The sequence below is a fragment of the Artibeus jamaicensis genome, unplaced genomic scaffold (genome assembly GCF_021234435.1).
Source record: "Artibeus jamaicensis isolate MK-2021 breed Jamaican fruit bat unplaced genomic scaffold, CSHL_Jam_final scaffold_369, whole genome shotgun sequence".
Taxonomy (NCBI): Eukaryota; Metazoa; Chordata; class Mammalia; order Chiroptera; family Phyllostomidae; genus Artibeus; species Artibeus jamaicensis.
The window spans coordinates 42,937,986-42,954,335 of NW_026522042.1; the positions used below are offsets into that span (position 1 = coordinate 42,937,986).

At 38.5% G+C, this 16,350-nt stretch overlaps 1 protein-coding gene across 1 annotated transcript; it reads left to right on the forward strand.

Moving 5' to 3' along the window:
• The first annotated feature begins 5,735 nt into the window (after nt 1–5,735).
• MRPS36 (mitochondrial ribosomal protein S36) lies at nt 5,736–13,126 on the forward strand. Its single transcript, XM_037132811.2, has 4 exons — nt 5,736–5,843; nt 9,507–9,570; nt 11,383–11,570; nt 12,066–13,126. The coding sequence occupies exons 1-4, from the start codon at nt 5,802–5,804 to the stop codon at nt 12,081–12,083; spliced, it is 312 nt and encodes a 103-aa protein (XP_036988706.2). The 5' UTR covers nt 5,736–5,801; the 3' UTR covers nt 12,084–13,126.
• The last annotated feature ends 3,224 nt before the right edge of the window (nt 13,127–16,350 follow it).

A 16,350-nucleotide genomic window follows, 5' to 3' on the forward strand; every position in this document is an offset into this window, starting at 1 on the left:
TAGGTCCTTAGAGTTTTCTGTATGTTATCTATTGTTTGATCCTTAACTGCCTAGTAAGGATAATGATTAATGAACTTTACCTATATCCATAAAAGCCTGCCAAGGCAAGGGTCCTGGCACTTTCCTCTTGAGAGGGGGGCCGAGGTGGTCCGATGCTTGCTCTCGCCTTGAGAGAGAAGTCATGCCATCCCTTTTCCTCCACAAGACTTGGTAGTCCATGTGAATTTATTTCATTTCATCCATAACACCGTGGATACTGTGGGCCAGTGTCTGTGTCATATAAGAGGACCAAATGGTAATGGAAAAATAAAGATTGTATATATTTTTTAGAATTCAAGCTAATCGTGCTTTTGTAAATAAATTTTTCTCAAAAGTGGTGGTGGTCGTGATGATGGTTGCTTTGGTTGCTCATTGCATCAACATCAAAGGCAGCAAACTATGGCTTACCAGCTTCCTGTTTTTACAAATAAAATTTTATTGGAACAAAGCCACACCTGTACATTTACATAGTAACTACGGCTGCTTTCCCTTCATAATAGCATAGTTGAGTTGAACTGAAGAGCTCTAACAGAGATGAGAAAGCCCCTCTACCCCATTTTTCTTACAGTTACTGGCTTGAAGAAATATTTGTCCTTGTAGGAAGTTCTCTATTCTGATGTGTCTACAAGTTTATGTACCTTGTTCCACCTCTGGATTCCTGTAAACAAAAAGTTAGATCTAACTGCTTTTTTGTTTGTTTTAGATTTTATTTATTCATTTGGGGCAGGAGGAGGAAGAGAGAAATACAGGGAGAGAAACATCACTTCATTGCCTCTTGAACACACTCCAACCCGGGACCAGGCCAACAACCAAGGCTTGTCCCCTGACCGGGAGTTGGACTAGTGACCCTTTGCTTTGCAGGACAACACTCAACCAACTGAGCCCCATCAGTCAGACTACCTTTTTTTTTAATTGTTCCTGTTACAGTTGACGGATATGTTTTATAAAATGTAGTTTCATAGTTTTCATTAAAAACATTTACAAGTTGTACTCAGTACCTTATATTGTATCACATCAGGAGTCTGTGATGCATGCTGAGTACCACCTAACAGCTCTACAGCGAATGTCAGCAACAGGGTACACAGAACAAGAAAGTAGTCAAAGGCTAGGTAAGATAGGGACTTTGAGAAGACACATACAAGAGGTAGAATCAGATGGTGTGCTCAGGTGCATGAAAATAGCCAAGTAGCCCTGACTAGTGTGGCTCAGTGGATTGAGCACCAGCCTGCAAACCACAAGGCTGTGGGTTCTGATCCTTGTCAGGGTACATGCCTAGGTTGCAGGCCGAGTTCCCATTCTGGGGACGAACAGGAAGCAACCAATTGACGTTTCTCTCCTCTTTTACCCTCCCTTCTCCCCTCTCTGAAAATAAATAAATACAAATCTTTATTAAGAAAATTTAAAAAAAAGAAAATAGCTAAATAACAGCCTTGAGAATATACATAAAAATTGGGACGCCAGTGGGGTGAATAATCAAATGATCTGATGACAGTCAGGCTAATTGAAACTGAGCAACAGGAAGATAAGGTAGAATTTAGGTACTGGCTCAGCTTCAGCTATCTTTTTTAAAAGTTTTTTTCTTTAATTTATTGATTTCAGAGAGAGAGAAACATCACTTTTCTGTTCCACTCATTCATGCATTCATTGGTTGCTTCTTTGATGTGTCCTGATAGGAGATTGAACCCATCACCTTGGTGTATCAGGACAGTGCTTTAACCAACAGCTACCTGGCCAGGGCAGCTTCAGTTACTTTTATCATCTTCATCCTAGGGGAAAATAATCTAAAAGTGGCCTGGATGAGAATTCTGTGAAGGAGTATGAATGCCAACCCTTAGAAATAAACCTTCAGTTAGAGAAAATTCAGAGCATTTTTCTGGCAGACTCCCCAAAACAAAATCTTACCAATATGACCAGAAATCTGCATTGCATTTGGCATTTTCTGAATTTATCAAGTAATACCAGGAGATGTCTGGTTATTAGAGGACTTGGAAAGTATATTTCTTAATAAAAGTTCTAAATCATGGTCCTCTGCCCATTTTCTTCATCTCTTTCTCAGATATAGTCATAAAGAAAACTGGAAAATATTTTATTTTAAAAATAGCCAAGAAAGTCGGTTATTTAAATGATTCAGAATAAGAAGTTAATATTGTAGATGTTTGTATAGAAACTTGCTGTTTCTCTGTATATAAATGAAAACCTGTGTACTAAGAATCCAAGCTGCTGTTGCTTTTGAGCTTTCCCCACCAGGATTACTGAGGTCACTGACAAAATTATAAGTTATTTAAACTGTAGAATGTGATGGCTTGATATGCCTATACATATGCCCTTTTAAAAATATCTTTTGGGGAGGGGAGGTAGAGGTGGAATAGGGCATAGGGGTGATAAATGATAATGAAAAAATACAATGAAGATGAGTTATTTAAAAAATTAAAATGTCTTTTGCACATCTAATCACTTTATCAATCTGATTTTAGAATATGTGCTTCTAAAACAGCTTTGACAGCTTTTTAAAAAATAGATTTCTGGCCCTGGCTTATGTGGCTCAGTGGATTGAGTGCTGACCTGGGAACCAAAGGGTCACTGGTTCCTGGGCAGGGCACATGCTTGGGTTGCAGTGCAAGTCAAACCCCCATTAGGGGGCACATGAGAGGCAACCACACATTGATGTTTCTCTCTCTTTCTCCTTCCCTTCCCCTCTCTCTAAAAATAAGTAAATAAAGTTTTGAAATATATAGATTTCTGGTCGCCTCCACAGACATATTGAATCAGAAGGGCCCACATTTGGGCTCCATAACTCACTTTTTTTTTCTTTGTTTTTAATTTTTTATTGATTTTACAGAGAAAGAGAAGGGGGGTGAGAGAGAGAGAAACATCGATTTGTTGTTACATTTTTATGCATCAATTGATTGTTTCTTGTCTGTGCCTTGACTGGAGATAGAACTGCAACATTGGGATGATGCTCTAACCAACTGACACCAGGCCAGGGCAACTTACATTTCTAAAAAGCTATAAATCACCTAGATCAGCAAAACAAATTTGTTATTTTAAATGGTTACAATGGCTTAAGGCTACATTACCCACAAAGTTATGTTGAATAACATGTTATGGGACTTCTGGCCAAGATGGAGGCGTAGGTGGAAACATTGTGCCTCCTCGCACAACCAAGTTTAAAGACAACAAAGTTTTAGTAACAAAAACGCAACCAAAACAGAAAATTGAACTGTATGGAAGTCTAACAACAATGAACCATTCAGCCAGACCGGAAGCAGCAGAGGGGACAGAAATCCAAGAGGGAGCATGGAAGGAGAGCCATTGCCCCTCTCTGACCCCGCCCCCCATGCAGCATCACAACCCAGCAACTGGGTCACCCCGCCCTGGTGAACACCTAAGACTCCGCCCCTCATACACAACAGGCTTGAATAGACCAAAACATTATGGCTCAAGAAGAACAAGCCATGGCTGGTGTAGCTCAGTGGATTGAGCACGGGCCTGCCAACCACACAATCGCGGTTCGATTCCCAGTCAGGGCACATGCCTGGGTTGCAGGCCAGTTCCCAGCAGGGGACTCATGAGAGGCAACCATACATTGATGTTTCTCTCCTTCTCTTCCTAAAAAAAAAAAAAAACAGAGCCCAGAGCCCATAACTCTAAGCGACCAAGCTAAACAAGCTAAACTAATTGTCAAAGCCCCAGAGCCCACCAGAGCCCATAACTCTAAGCAACCAAGCTAAACTAATTGAAATGAAGGGAAATGCACAGGAAACCAATAGTAATGGAAAGGAAACTGGGACTCAAACCAAGGGAGTAGACCAGAAGGAAGAAAAAAATGACCAAACAGAAAAGAATGAAGAAATAAGAATTCAAAAAAATGAGGACAGGCTTAGGAACCTCCAGGACATCTTTAAAAGTTCCAGTATCTGAATTATAGGGGTAGCAGAAGGGGAAGGGGAAGAGGAACAGCCACAAGTGGAAAACTTATTTGAACAAATAATAAAGGAGAACTTCCCCAGAGAACTTCCCCAATCTGGCAAAGGAAAGAGACTTCCAGGATATCCAAGAAGCTCAGAGAGTCCCAAAGAAGGTGAATCCAAGGAGGAACACACCAAGGCACGTCATAATTATATTAGCCAAGATTAAAATGAAGGAGATAATCCTTGATGCAGCAAGCGATAAGGGACAAAGGAGTTCCCATCAGACTGTCAGCTGATTTCTCCAAAGAGATCTTCCAGGCAAGAAGGGGCTGGAAAGAAGTATTCCAAGTCATGAAAGGCAAGGGCCTACATCCAAGATTGCTCTATCCAGCAAAGCTTCCATTTAGAATGGAAGGGCAGATAAAGTGCTTCTCAGATAAGGTCAAGTTCAAGAAGTTCATCATCACCAAGTCCTTATTACATGAAATGTTAAAGGGACTTATCTAAGAAAAAGATTTAAAAAAAAGATGAACAGTGAAAGGACAGCAAACAGTTATTAACAACCACACTTAAAACAAAAGCAAACTAAAAGGACAGCTAGATCAGGAACAGACCCATAGAAATGGAGATCACATGGAGGGTTGTCAACAGGGGAGTGGGAGGAGGAGATGGGGGGAGAAGGTACAGAGAATAAGTAGCATAGACAGTGGATAGGAAATAGACAGGGGGAGGACAAGAATAGTATGGGAAATATAGAATCTAAAGAACTTGTGACACATGGACCTAAACTAAAGGGGGAGGAATTATGGGGGAGGGGTGTGCAGCATGGAGGGGAATGAAGGGGGATATGGGAAAACTGTAATGGCATAATCAATAAAAATATATAAATAAGTAAAATTTTTTAAACGTTATAGGAGTAAAAGATATAAACTGTACTTGAACAATAATTAAATAAAATTTAAAAATAAAAAAAACATGTTGTATATATTGTGTATTAAAAATTATAACAATGTGCCCTGGCTGGTGTGGTTCAGTGGATTGAGTGCTGGACTGTGAAGCAGAGGGTCACTGGTTTGATAGTCAGGGCACATGCCTGGGTTGTGGGTCAGGTTCCCAGTTGGGAGCGTGCAAGGGGCAAACACACATTGATGTTTCACTCCCTCTCTTTTCCCTCCCTTCCCCTATAAAAATAAATAAAATCTTTTAAAAAATTATAACAATGTCAACACTAATTTTTACCACAGAATTAATACCACTTTGAGAGATGATATACAATAGATGGCTTATATTTCAAAAACTTGAACTTTTGCATTCTCTCAAATTTGAAGAAGACAGCAGTTTAGTATCAAGACAAATAGTGAAAAAAAATAGAAACACAGACCAGATTAAGCAATGCCAATAACTAAGGGCATATGAAATGGCTTTGTATAAACCGAGAATTGATTGCTTGTCCAGAGTTTGTTATTAACTCCCAAGTGGTAACAAAAATGTTCGTTTTAGGAGACCACAAGAGATTGTATTTGGTTTCAGATTAAATTTGGACTACACTGAAATTAGAAACTGGTTGTCTGTTGAGGAAAAGGTCCTAGATCACTCATGGCTAATGAGCAAAATAAACCCAACATCACAAAACTTCATCTGCAAAAGGAAATAATGAGAAACACATGGGGTCCAGCCCACGGGAGGGGGCGGGGTCACACAAAGAAGGGTGGTGTTAGCGCCACATTGGAAGATCCCGCCCGCTCGCCCCTCCTCCATGACGTCCCAGGCAGGGCCCGCCCCCAGCTGCTGAAGACTCCAGTTATTTCTGCGGCTCGCTAACGCCCCGGAAGCTACCCCTTCTCGGGGGTCATGATGGGCAGTAAGATGGCGTCCGCCAGCAGGGTCGTTCAGGTAAAGAGATTCGGTCTCCTTTCCGCACCAAGGGCGGTAGGGATGGTGCTGACTATAGCTAAAAGCACTGGGGAGGAAAAGCGGTGGCGGAGCCTGCGCGGCGTTCGCAGCCCTGAGTATAGGGCCGGTGGCGTCGCATGGGGGTGTGTGAGAATTGGACCTTGAGCCCGTTGGGTCGGGTAGTAAGCCGGTGACCGGAGCTGAGGGTTCGAGCCAGGCCACGGGCGTGTCGCAACTTAGCAGGTAGGCGCATAGCTGTTTTGTGGAATATGTAGATTGGCCTCTGCGAGGACCTCGTTTACTCTTCAAGGTGTCTGCGGCTAGGCTGCCAAGGCTATATCCTGGCCAATCGGTGTCTGGTATAGTCTGTGATGCCCCTCTAGTATAGCCCGATCAACCAATCAGAAGAGAGGCGATAGCGGTGAGGGAAAGCAAGCAAGCCCTGCATTGACCCAGTGTGTCCCTTCAAGGACTTGGGAATGGCCTGAGAACTGGCTGCACCCTCGCCCCACCAATTCAAGTGTCTGGTTACAGGCCAGATGGGAGGGAATTAAAAAATAAAAAGAATAAGATTACTTAACTTTAACTGTGATATTTTAGTGTTGGTTTCCCGAGCTTCCCCCCCCCCCAACCCCAAGTTTAGATTGGCAGCTAGAGGAACTTTGTTAATCCACGAGTTAGTAACTCCTAATAGCTTTTGTTCTGCTCCTCCAGCTGTGGTCTCGAACTTAAATAGGGGAGGTTAAATTGGATAAAGAAACACAACTTCCACTTTTGTAGTTGGTTTAAACGATCTTTTTCAACTATTGAGACTGTATTACTAATTTTGATACGAGAATTGCATTGCTTTTTGCACAAGTATGTCTTTAAAAGACCTTTTGTTAAAGTTGTGTCAGTCTATAAAATAAAATCCTAGATCCCAGTCTTGGTCTCATTGCAATGAATGATCCTCAGATATTTATTGAGTATTTGAGTGTTAAAAATTCTGTGAGAATAAGATGAACATTTAACAAAGAACTGGTATTCATAATATATAGCCCAATTTAAAAGTGGATAAAAACAATGATACTGCACAAAAGAAGATATCCAAATGAGCAATAAGCCTTGAAAAGATGCTCAATATCATTACTTGCCAGGAATATACAAATAAAACCCAAAAGTACTGCTACACCAACCTAATGATTAAAATTAAAATAACTGACAGTACCAAATGATGTTAATATGAAGCACCTGAAATCCTCATATATTGCTGGTAGGAGTATATAAAATGGTGCAGCCCCTTTGGGAAACTTTTATTGGTTTCTAATAGTTGATTATACCTTCCTTTGACCTATCAATTCTACTCATAGATTTATACTCAAGAGAAATGAGTGTATATTCTATATAAAGAAGACTTAGATGAAAGTGTTCATAGCCACTTTATCCATAATAACCGTCAAACCAGAAACAATCCAAATGGCCATTAGCGGGATAAACAAATAGTGGTAGATCTGTTAAAATAGAATAGTACACAGTAATAAAAAAGAACTAACTAATATTTTTTTTAAAGAAAGGTACTGTGAGGTATACAATAAGGAATGGTCTGTCCCCTAACAGTCGCAATGACTTTGACTAAGATATTCATAATACAAAGCAGTATGTGCTGACATTAAATAATTACATATTATGTTAGCAAATTGTATTGAGTACTTCTGTTCCAAGCCTATATTCAGTGCTGGGAACTCCAGTGCCAGCAAAACAGACGTAGTGCCTCCCATCGAGCTTGCAATTTGGCTGTAGACTCATACCTTAAAGAAAGGGTAATATTTTGACACTTTGGCACAAATTCATGGGAGTTCACAAAGCATGGTGTCAACATTAAGTAGAGAAATTTGGCTGGACTACAGGATATTCAGAAGTAATTTTAGAAGAGTAAGTTACAGTTATTAATGCCTGCTGAATGCCAGGCAGTATATATTTGATATGTTTGGGCTGCTATAAGAGCAGAAAGGAGAGTTTGTCGTTTAGGAAATCATTTCCTAAATGATTTAGGACTGCAGGAGACACAGGTGAAGAAGCTGGGTGGTTGGATTAATACAGGGATTGAGATTTACAGGTTTCACCTGTAAGCCTCCAGCAAGGAAGTAGAGAGTGCTGGTAAGAGGAGGTTGAGTGAACTATAGGTTCTAGGCTTTTTTCCACTCAAAAGAGGTTATACTATTTTGCACTCCTATTCTGCTTCCCTCCCTGTAGCCTTCCCAAAAGTCTTCAGTTATCCAAATTGTACATTAAAATGTAATAACATCTACTGATGAAAAATATTAATCTCCATGTAATTTTAACTTTGATTTCTCTTATATGTGAGGCTGACCATCTTTGCATATGGTTAAAGAGCTATTTTCATTTGTCTACCTCTGGAAGTTATCTTACCCATTTTTCTATACTTTCCAGTTCTATATATAGCATGGCTATTAAACTTTGGCCTGTTGCAAAATTTTACCTAGTCGGTTTATTAAATTTGGGGGAAAAGGTAAATTTTTTTCTTTTTTTTAGTGCAGTCCAAATAGTGTGGGAATTTCATCAATAAGGGCATATTACATCATAGCTTTAAGTGTATAAAAGCAATGTTGAAATGGATTCTTTCCCATATACATGCATATGTGTGTATTAAGTATGTGTATATATACTTATAGGCTTATATACTTAGTTTTACCATAGAAATAGCTTATTCATTCATTTGGCAGATGTTTTCTGAGCATTTACTGTGTTCCAGGCATTGCTGCAGAAGTACTAATTCTCTGACTCTGCCTTTCCCAGAGCTTAGCTGTCCTGTAAATCATTGACTTGTTTATCTGTCTGCTGCACAGTGCTCTTAAGATGTTCAGGATACTGTAGAAACACAAATGAGAAAAGTCAGATTTTGGAGTCAGGTGAAGTTTCTTAGAAAGCACTGATATTTGAGCTGTTGTAAAAGATACGCAGTCAGGTGAAAGTGGAGGCATGCAAATGGGTGGGATTGGGGCAAGATTTCCTGGTAGAGGACATAAGCTCTAGATTGAATGGGGATGGAAATGGCATGATGAATTGGGCAAGGACAAGTATGTGTTTCTCTGGGTACAGGAACAAGCCTTAAAAGGGCTATCAAATGTTTAAACCTATTGTGTGTGAGTTTTGGGATCATAGATAGTGTTTCCTCTATGTGCTCTTCTGCATTTTCAGTATACTTTTTATCCTGTTCTAAACTGCTACACAGTAACAGAATAGGGAAACAACACAGGACTCAAGTCAGGAAACTTCAATTCTTACCAGTTAACAGCACAATGTATTAAGTCACACAACATAAGATCGGTGTCATCTTTTTCATAGGGTTGTCTTTTGAAGTCAGTTGGCAGTACAGTAAAATGTCTTATAATGTATAAAGTACAAAGTTCTTATGACTTGCAAGTAAGATAAACAAGTTAATTCATAGGCCAGCTTTCCGGTTTGGGGAGGAGTAAAATTTAAAATTGCTGTCAAATACTAAGTTATTTTATTTTAATGAAAATACAATAGTAGATCTTTTAATGAAGATATGTGGTTCATAGATTTCCTGGTAGAGGACAATATATAGCTAATGACATATATATAGCTAATGACTTTATTTTAGTGTTTTCATCTTTTTTATGTATTTTATTCTTCCTTTAGGTAGTCAAGCCACATACTCCATTAATAAGGTTCCCTAACAGAAGAGACCATCCTAAACCCAATGGTAAGTTGTACTTCAGATTTTTTTTTTAAGTGTACATGTATATTTCTACATGAATATCCTATCATAAGCAGTATTTTTCATTTTAAAATTGGGTACACTTCGTAACTTAGATGAAAATGGTAACTTAGGTTGCATGCAACTAAAAATTAAGTTATTACCTCCATTTAAAAAGGAAATGACTCAGCAATAGATGCTTCGGAATTTTTAATGATACAGAGTTTATATAGGGGAATTTTTGTTTTACCTTTCTTTCATTCTATTCTTTAGAATAATCTCCCATGCTTACATTTAAGATATTGTGAGGAATAATAACCATTTCTATATTTCTTTCCCAGTTAACCTTTTTTTCATTTACTCATTTATTTATTCAACCAGTAAATATTCTTAGATTGCTGTAGACCTTAGCAATCATTGCCTAGAAAGTAACTGAAGATTCTGAACAAGTCCTGTTTTTCTCTGACCCCTTCTTTTTACCAGATCCTCTATCCCTGTCTTCATTATAAGATATTTAATCCTTAATTCATGGAAAAAACTTTTTTTAAAGATTTTATTTATTTATCTTTAGAAAAGAAGAGAGGGAGAGAAACATCAATGTATGGTTGCCTTTCATGCATCCCCTGCTGGGAACTGGTCTGCAGGGAACTAGTCTGCAACCCAGGCATGTGCCCTGACTGGGAATCGAACCGCAGTTGTCTGGTTCACAGGCCCGTGCTCAATCCACTGAGCTACACCAGCCAGGAAATTCATGGAAAATTTTAAACAAATTTTATACAAATATTTTTAACTTACTGTAACTCTATGAATTAAGATATAGTCGATAAGTAAGTATAAAGGTATTGAGAAAACAGCCCTGGTTAGTGTGTTTCAGTGGATTGAGTGCCTGCCTCTGAACCAGAGGGTCACTGGTTCAATTCCCAGTCAAGGCATATGCCTGGGTTGCAGGCCAGGTCCCCAGTGGCGGGTGTGAGAGAGGCAGCCCTACATTGATGTTTCTCTCCCTCCTTCCCTTTCCCTCTCTCTAAAAAATAAATAAATAAAATTTTAAAAGAAAAAGGTTTTGGAAGCCCTGGCTGGTGTAACTCAGTGGATTGAGCACGGGCCTGTGAATCAAAAGGTCACAGTTCAATTCCCAGTCAGGGCACATGCCTGGGTTGCAGGCCAGTTCCCAGCAGGGGACATACAAGGGGCAACCATACATTGATATTTCTCTCCCTCTCTCCTTTCCTTCCCTTCTAAAGATAAATAAAAATTTTTTTAAAAAGGTTTTGTGAAAACAAATCTCATATAGAGCAGAATTCTCATTCCGAACTATTGTAAGTTACCTTATTACCTGTGAACTCCACCATATGACAAAACTTAAGCCACTTAGGTTATCTGTATGGGTTGAACTCCACTACCTAGAAATTTCATTTTGTAAACTTGTTCAATTTAGTAATTCACTCACCTAACACTACCCTCTGTATTTGTTTAAGAACTTTATAAAATATTTTTTAAAGATTTTATTTATTTATTTTTAGGGAGGGAGAGAAACCTCAATGGGTGCTTTCTATATGACCAGGGAACCAACCTGCAACCCAGCCATGTACCCTGACTGGGAACCGCGTTGCAGGAGGATACCCAACCAACTGAGCCACACCAGTCACAGCCTTTATGAAATTTTATATAGCTACCCAACTAAGTTACTCTCCAAAACTTACCTCTCAGAATTATAATACTATTTCAAGGATGACTAGATTACTCAGTAATAGATCATGCAAAATAGTATTTTAAGACATCCAAACAATTTCTCTAATTACATTTTTTTAATTTCAGTATCAGAAGTTCTGAGCTCAGCAGGACTACCGTCTCATTCTTCTTCAATTTCACAGCACTTTAAGGGAAGTAAATCGACAGATTGGCCGATGCATCAGGGGCCACCAGACACTGCGGAAATAATAAAAACATTACCTCAGAAATATAGAAGGAAACCTATGTCTCAAGAAGAAATGGAATTTATCCAGGTATAATTGTTGATCTTTATCACAATATTGTGCAAAACACCTTAACATTTTGAGCTGTTGGAATTTCATGTCCTGATTTACATGCCTCTCCCATTGTCTTGTCACGGTGTATCCATAGCTAAGACACAGATGGTCTAATAGGCCAGGACTATGAGAAATAAATCGTGTCCGAGCCCTCAATTAATGTGCATGGAAGAATGTATGTGTAGAAGTATCATATTTAGAAGCAAGAGATATAACCACATGAAAAAGCTCTTTAGGGTTCGTACTAATTTTTCAGAGTATAATGATCTAGGTCAACCTTGAGTCTTTCCAGATCTGAAATTATTCATAACATTTCTATGAGTGCCCACAAGCAATGGAAAAATCCCAAAATTACTTTTAAAAAACTAAAGATCATTTGCTTAAGATAGTGTAAATTTGTATAGTGGCTATGAAGACATTTTTTCTGTGAATGTGATAGCTAATCTTACTGTTTTATTTTTTTCTTTTCAGCGTGGAGGTCCAGAATAATCACTGACAGTGGCTGCTGTTTGTCATCAGACAGAAGGATAGTCTTGCAATAAAGGACTTCCAACATGACAAATGAGAAATTGTACATTAAACACCTTAAATATTCTGTAAAAAAGCTATATAGAAAATTCAGACGGACACTTATAACATCTCATAATTTATGTATCTTGGTCAGCTCCTCCACAAGCTTACCTAATTGTTTATATACTTTATACTTATTAAAGTACACATTTAAAATGTTAGCCTATTATTTTACTCTTAATTATTAAGTATTATTAGTGTTGAACTATTAAAAGAACACAATGTCTAGTAAACCATCATGTATTTCCCATAATTTCATTTTTCTTTCAGTTTCTATTTAGATATGAATTTATGGGGCAGAATTGCTGCTTTTTGGAAGTGATTTTTATGAAATTGGATGAGTATCAGTGAAATAATGTCTCCATTATTTATTCTTAATTCTTTTTTTTAATTTAGTTATTGTTCAAGTACAGTTTTCTGTTTTTTACTCCCATCCCAGCCCCCCCCCCAGTGCTCCCCATATTCTTGATTCTCTTAATATTTTTTTCATTCACAAAGTTAGTGGAGTAACTGGCTTAATAAGCACATCCTACTCTGAACGATAAAAATATAGCCAAAGTCTATATAGCCAATATAGACTTTGTGGTAGTAAGACAGGGGAGTTAACACAAAAGATTATTTGTCACCTATTTTTAGAAAAAAAGTCAGTATAAAATCAGAGATCAACATGAATATAGTATAGGTATAATGGCCAAAATTGGCAATTTCTTATGTTTTTAAGGGTATTAAGAAAGTGTTGTTTTTTGGTTTATTTTACTGTTTTGATTGTAATAATGTATGCAAATCCTGGTAACCATTAATTTTCTCAAACTTAATGTCTGAAAGCTTCATAAAATCAACCTAAATATTTACCTTGTTAAGGTGATATATGAAACTTTAAAAAGGTCTTCTTGTGCCAAGAGTATATATTATTGTGAAAGTAAAGTCTCATAAAGTGAAATAAATTTTCTTCCATACCTTTATAGATTTCTAGAATATGCTTTAAAGAAGTCATCCCTAGCTTTGGCCAGGTAGCCTAGTTGGTTAAAGCATCATCCTGATACACCAAGGTTGCAGGTTCAATCTCCAGTTTGAAGCAATCAGTGAATGCATAATTAAGTGGAATAACAAATCAGTGTTTCTCTTTCTCTCCCCTTCCCTCCCCATCTTCCTCCCTCTCTCCCTAAAGTCTCTCTCTAAAATCAATAAGCACATCTTTGGATGAGGATTTAAAAAAGTAGAAAAACTAGCACTATTCTCTCCTTAGCTTTTGCATTTCAGTGAAAATTCCAGGCGATTTTTGTGGGGTTTTTTTTGTTTTGTTTTGTTTTGTTTTTACTTTAAGAAACTGGTTTCAGTTAAAGAGCAGCCAGCAGTTTGAAACCCTAACCCTAATACTGTGTGAGGGCCATCTCTACTAGTGCTGCTGCCGTGATAGGCCCAATGAAAAAATATGACTTAGAGAATTTGCAAGTACAGATGACAAAAAGACATGTCAGTGGAAATTTCTGTCATAAGGATGAACTCCAAAGGAAGAGGGAGTCATAAAAAGAATTCTGGGTTGCCCTGCCCAAGTAGCTCAGCTAGAGCAAGCGTCGTCATGTCCACCAAAAGGTTGCAGGTTCGATTCCTGGGCCGGCCACATACCTAGGTTGAGTGTTTGATCCCCTGTCTGGACACTCGGGGAACAACTGATTAACATTTCCTACATCCATGTTTTTCCCTGCCTTTGTTTCTAAAATGATAAATACATCCTCAAGCGAGGATTAAAAAGAATTCTCAGTTGGCTTAGAGTAAATAGCCTGTATTTTCATTTAGGAGTTAAGCAGTTAAATGTATGTAAGATCAGCCAAATTCATCCAATTTTAGGTTTTCTTCTCCAGTACTATACAGTATGATAGAATCAAGTTAGTATTTTGACTTTGTGACAAACTACCCCAAAACTTAGGGGCTAAAAACAAAAATAACCACTTAACTTATGTTTTCTCCAAGTCAGGAATTCCTGCACTGGTTGGCTAGACAGTTTTACCCAGTCAGTGTCTCTCACGGGGTTGCAATCAGATGCTACCCAGGGCTTGACTAACATGACTAGATAGTTGCTGGCTGTTACCAGGAAGCCTCAGTTCCTCTCCACAAGGCTACCTGAGTGAATTCATGACATGATGCCTGACTTCCCCCAGAATAAATTATCCAAGCATATACGGCAGAAGCCTTTTATGACTTAGACTTGGATATTACACTTTTGCCATATTTATTGGTCACGTATAACAGCCTGTTTGTGAGAGAAAACTACACAGTTTCTTAACACCGAAAGGTGAGAATCACTGGGACTGTCTTGGAAGCAGGCCACTACAGTGCATGATAGTGCTTTGTAAATTATCAGGCTATACAGATGCTGAGTGGTATTTTATACATACAATGGCCTAATGAACTCAGGATATCACCTAAACACCTTTGTTAACCCTATTTAAAATAAATTCCCCATATGGGAACTTACGGCATGGCATAATGCTGCTGATCATGTCATATGCCATAGCACTCTTGGGAACCTCAAGCTTCACGGATGTACTGTCAAATTTAGCTCACTACTTAGCTTATTTTTACTACAGGTGAAGTTATATTGTTACAGTGATGTCTTTTAGAAGGAACTTTGGCCTAATTTATGTGACACCATGGATTGTTAGGTATGACTTGTCACAATTAAGAGATTTAAAAATTAAATGGTAAGCATGGTGGGTTTTCTGCAATGTATGAGAATTTTGTCTATGAATGTATCAGAACTCAGTAAAGACCCAAGTAGTAAAAAGAGCTAAGAGGTGACCAATAATAGTTACATAACGGCTAACATAAATTGAATACTGTCAGACACTTTTCTAAGGGCTCTTGAAGTATAAAATTATTTAAGCTTTGCAGCAACCCAATGAGTAGATCCTATTACAGAAGAGGAAACTAGGGACAGAAAGATTAAATGATTTTCCCAAATCATAAATCTAGTGATTGAACATTTGGGCCAGTAATCAATGCAGGCATCTAGATCCAAAACAGGGACTCAGCTTTTACACTACATTGTCTTTGCTAAATTATAAGCCTTGGTATTCTGCTTTCTTCAACATACCTTGGAAAATCTGATTCTCAACTCAGAAACATCAGACAATCCAGTTCAAAACCTTAGAATTATGTTTCCCTTGCCCTACTCAACTTCACCAACACATAGGGTCTGTCAGCAAATCCTATTGGTTAGAAGCCAAACTGGTAACACCTAATACAGCCATCTGGATTACTGCAATAATTCTTTAACTGGCCTCATTTTCCCTTGCCCACCCTCACCCTACCAGTCAGTAGTTCGATCTCTCACAACAGCCAGAGTGAACCTTTTAAAACATGGCCAGATATCATTTACTCAAAACTCTGCAGAGGCTTTCCAGTGATGTCTTTCTTGTCCCACACTACTTATTTGTTAGTCTTTTAACATTTTATTATTTTTGGAGAAGGTAAGGGAGGGAGGAAGAGGGAGAGAAACAAAAGCATGGCCGCCTCTTGAGTGGCCCCCATGGGGGGCCTGGCCAGCAACCCAGGAATGTGCCCAAGACTGTGTATTGAACCAGCGACTCTTTGGTTCACAGGCCACAGCTCAATCCACTGAGCCACACCAGCTAGGGATGTCCCACCCTACTTAAAATTGAAAATCCTAGTATCTCTGTACCCTTTCCCTGCTCCATGATCTCTATAGTACTTATCACTATGTATCATTACATCTTTTTTTTATCATAACATATTTCACTTGTTTGTTATCCTCTCCCATTTGAAGGCAAGGATACTTGTCTTTTTTTCTGGTTGATTTCCTAGTCTAAAACAAAGCCTGGCACACAGTAAGCCCTCATTAAATATTCATTGAATAAATAAATTAACATATTTGTCGATTTAGAAATTTATGAGAAAGCTGAGTACTGATTACAGTTAACACTTGAGCATTTACTATGTATAACCTTTCTGTTGTCTCGTTTAATCCTCACGACCACCTGTGATGTAGTCTACTGCTATTTCCACTTTACAGAATAAACTGATGATGTTGCAGAGCACAAAATTCTTCAGTTGACTTGACTTTTGTTTCCCTGGGCGTGCTTCGCCATAAAGGTACTAATAAGTAAGTATCCCTCCTGACCAGCCTCTAAGAAGTGGGCACGCGTCTAAGTAACCTGAGATTGCG